Source organism: Cryphonectria parasitica (assembly GCF_011745365.1).
Source record: "Cryphonectria parasitica EP155 unplaced genomic scaffold M406scaffold_6, whole genome shotgun sequence".
Classification (NCBI taxonomy): Eukaryota; Fungi; Ascomycota; class Sordariomycetes; order Diaporthales; family Cryphonectriaceae; genus Cryphonectria; species Cryphonectria parasitica.
The window spans coordinates 1,022,327-1,024,973 of NW_024468914.1; the positions used below are offsets into that span (position 1 = coordinate 1,022,327).

Below are 2,647 nucleotides of genomic sequence, written 5' to 3' on the forward strand. Positions count from 1 at the left end.
CATGCAGCTATCGACTCGGTTGCATGTGCTTAGCTGCGTTCAGCTCGAAGAGAAAAAAAAGACCGCACATCTTTCTTTCTCTGTGTCACGTACCATAGTACACACTACCTCTCTCTTTTCCGACTTCCGTATGTTCGCACGTCACGGGCCTCCTCGGCTCCCGTCTTTAGTGGTCCATTTACGCTGGGGACCTACGCTGATCTCTCCAACCTTTGCCACGTGTGGAGGACTGATGGCCCTGCAGAAGCGCTGGGACAAGCTTTGCCGCGGTTTTCTAGGCCATCCCCTTCTTTGTTGTTTCTTCCACCTCGTCGAAGAAGCTTCCACACGGAGGGGGGGGGGGGGGGAGGAATAGAAAAGACTAAAATGAGAATATGGGAAAGAGAAGGGAGATCATTAGAATTGAAGCAGGTAGCAAGAAAACCGAAGTTAATGTAATCTCAGTGGATCTCGACCAAGCCCGTAGTGGAGTTGTTCCAAGGTGTCCGGTGTCCGAGGCGGGAGCTGGAGGGCCCTCCTACCTGCATAAATAGTAACCCCCGACCTGCAGAAAGAGAGCTTTTTATGCACTGCACTGACTGAGCGCACTGGTCATTGCGCCGTTGCATTCAACATGTATTCTCTCATATTCACAAGAGGATGACATCTTATAGATTGAATGAAGGCTCCATAGTATTTCTGTCTCATTTTGACATTTCCCCCCAATAGGATGTCACATCAGTAAAGAAACCGATGCCGCGCAATCTGCCAAGTTCCTTCATTCATTGATTACAATCATGTCAAAGTCAAGTGACTCGTGAGTGGTTGGATTCAAAGGGTTGCTAGTGAGGACGGGGGAGAGGAGTTGTGATCTTTGATCACACTTGACAATAATAATAAAAAAAGCCTACGCAAATCCTACCTGCTGCCACAGTAATGTGGAAAATCCTAGGTGGTTTCCGTGGATCCAGAAAATGTCACTTCACGTAATCGCCAGATCTTACAATGTCAGGTCAGGTTGAGGACTGTGGAACGTGCTTAAATGCATCTCTCTAGTTGAACAGTGATGTAATGAAGGAGGACCTTTATATGAAACTCAAAGAATTGTAGCAAATGGGGAAAATAAATTAGAAAAGACTTGTCTACACTCGTCAAAATGTCTACTGCAGTACACAGCTGTGGATGTAGCAAGGTCATCAGCCAATGATTGCCTGGAAATTCGTAGTAATACATTTCAAGAAAGCTCATAGTCTGCACACAAACGACACTTGTAAATCTCAATGTCTACCTGGAACAGTACCCAAGGCTGGCATCGAAACGTAATTCGTACAATCTTACAACCTATCCAAGCGGATTCCGAGTATTCATCCTCCATCACAGCACCTACACTGTCATACACCAAACCATCTGTCCCGAGATCGTTCGTTCAGTGCCGGCCCACACAGGTGCAGGGCTTCTTCTCCTAGATTGAGATCTATCAGTCAAGTGCAAAAAGAAAAAGGTTCACAGTTCAGCGAGGAAATTCCTCTAGAAATCGTCACCATAAGAGAATAGTGATCATGAACTAACCAGGCAAAGAAGAAGAGAACACTTTCTCCTCCTCGACCACCTACACCCCCTACTCATCCATTGGCACCACCACATCTAGCCCGCTAACTTGTCGACTCTCGGCATCAAACCCTTCGTTCGCAGCCCCGTGAAGGGACTGTCTGGACACCACCATCATGCAGTCCTCCGCCTCGAGCCCTCGCTCCCGATATCCCTCTCCCTCGTCGTCTTCCATTCCTCCCCCTGAGCCAACAGGAAGGCACTGTCTAGCCTGCATGGAGGCAGGAGCTTCCTCATGGCCGAGTATAAGCCCACCGATGTAGGGCGCAGGGGCAGCCATACCAGTGGGGAGGAGGGCGCTGCTGATGATGGCAGCGAGGGCCAGGACGATGGTGGAGATGGGTTGCATGTTTGCAAGAGAAGGGTGAGCGAATAGTAGAGTGCTGTGTTGGTCAAAAGCTTTGCTTTTTTTTTTTTTTTTTTTTTTTTTTTGCAGTCTGATTGCGGGAGGTGAGGATTTGAATTTATGTTTGTGGTGGGAAACCAGGTGGCAATCAGCTTCGATGAGAATGGTGAGGTTGATCTGCTTCGCCAGTCAAGACAAACATGTGGAAGGCATGAGCAGAGTCTTTATACCTGGGGGACAATCATCTCAAGGAGCCCAGACTCTCGGCTAAGTACACCAGGAACAAGACACCATCACATCTTTCACCCTGCTCATCGGAGCCCACCTCTCCCTGAGTACTCTTTGCCCCAGGCAGGCACACCTTGGCCACAACTGCCGCGAAGGCAAGCAACCTTATTGCCAGAGGAAAATCATGGACCAAGCGAGACGTTTGGCGAAAGCATATGCAGCCTCCCGAGACCGCCAGACCGGTGTTTCTTTGTCCTGTCAGAGCCGCATGTGTCCAATCGGTTGGTGGCCTTGGTGCCCTACGTTTCCCCCCTCCGTTGCGGTCGTGTTTCTCTCTTGGGTACGCCTTTCGTTTGTCTCGCCTCGTCATTCCGTCACCCGCCGGCTAATACAGCCGTATGGTATAATCATGCCTTACTTTCTTTCTTTTTCTTTGCAACGTAACTTGTCTGTGTTGTACTGGATTCTACGAGGAGAAAGGGATCA

At 49.1% G+C, this 2,647-nt stretch overlaps 1 protein-coding gene across 1 annotated transcript; it reads right to left on the reverse strand.

Annotated features, from left to right (window-relative positions):
• Positions 1-1,075: 1,075 nt before the first annotated feature.
• M406DRAFT_73912 (uncharacterized protein) lies at positions 1,076-1,936 on the reverse strand (the record flags this gene model as incomplete). The annotated part of the gene is made up of 3 exons (XM_040925672.1): positions 1,076-1,190; positions 1,367-1,441; positions 1,602-1,936. 3 exons carry the CDS (start codon positions 1,934-1,936, stop codon positions 1,076-1,078), a joined length of 525 nt encoding a protein of 174 aa, XP_040774255.1.
• Positions 1,937-2,647: the final 711 nt, after the last annotated feature.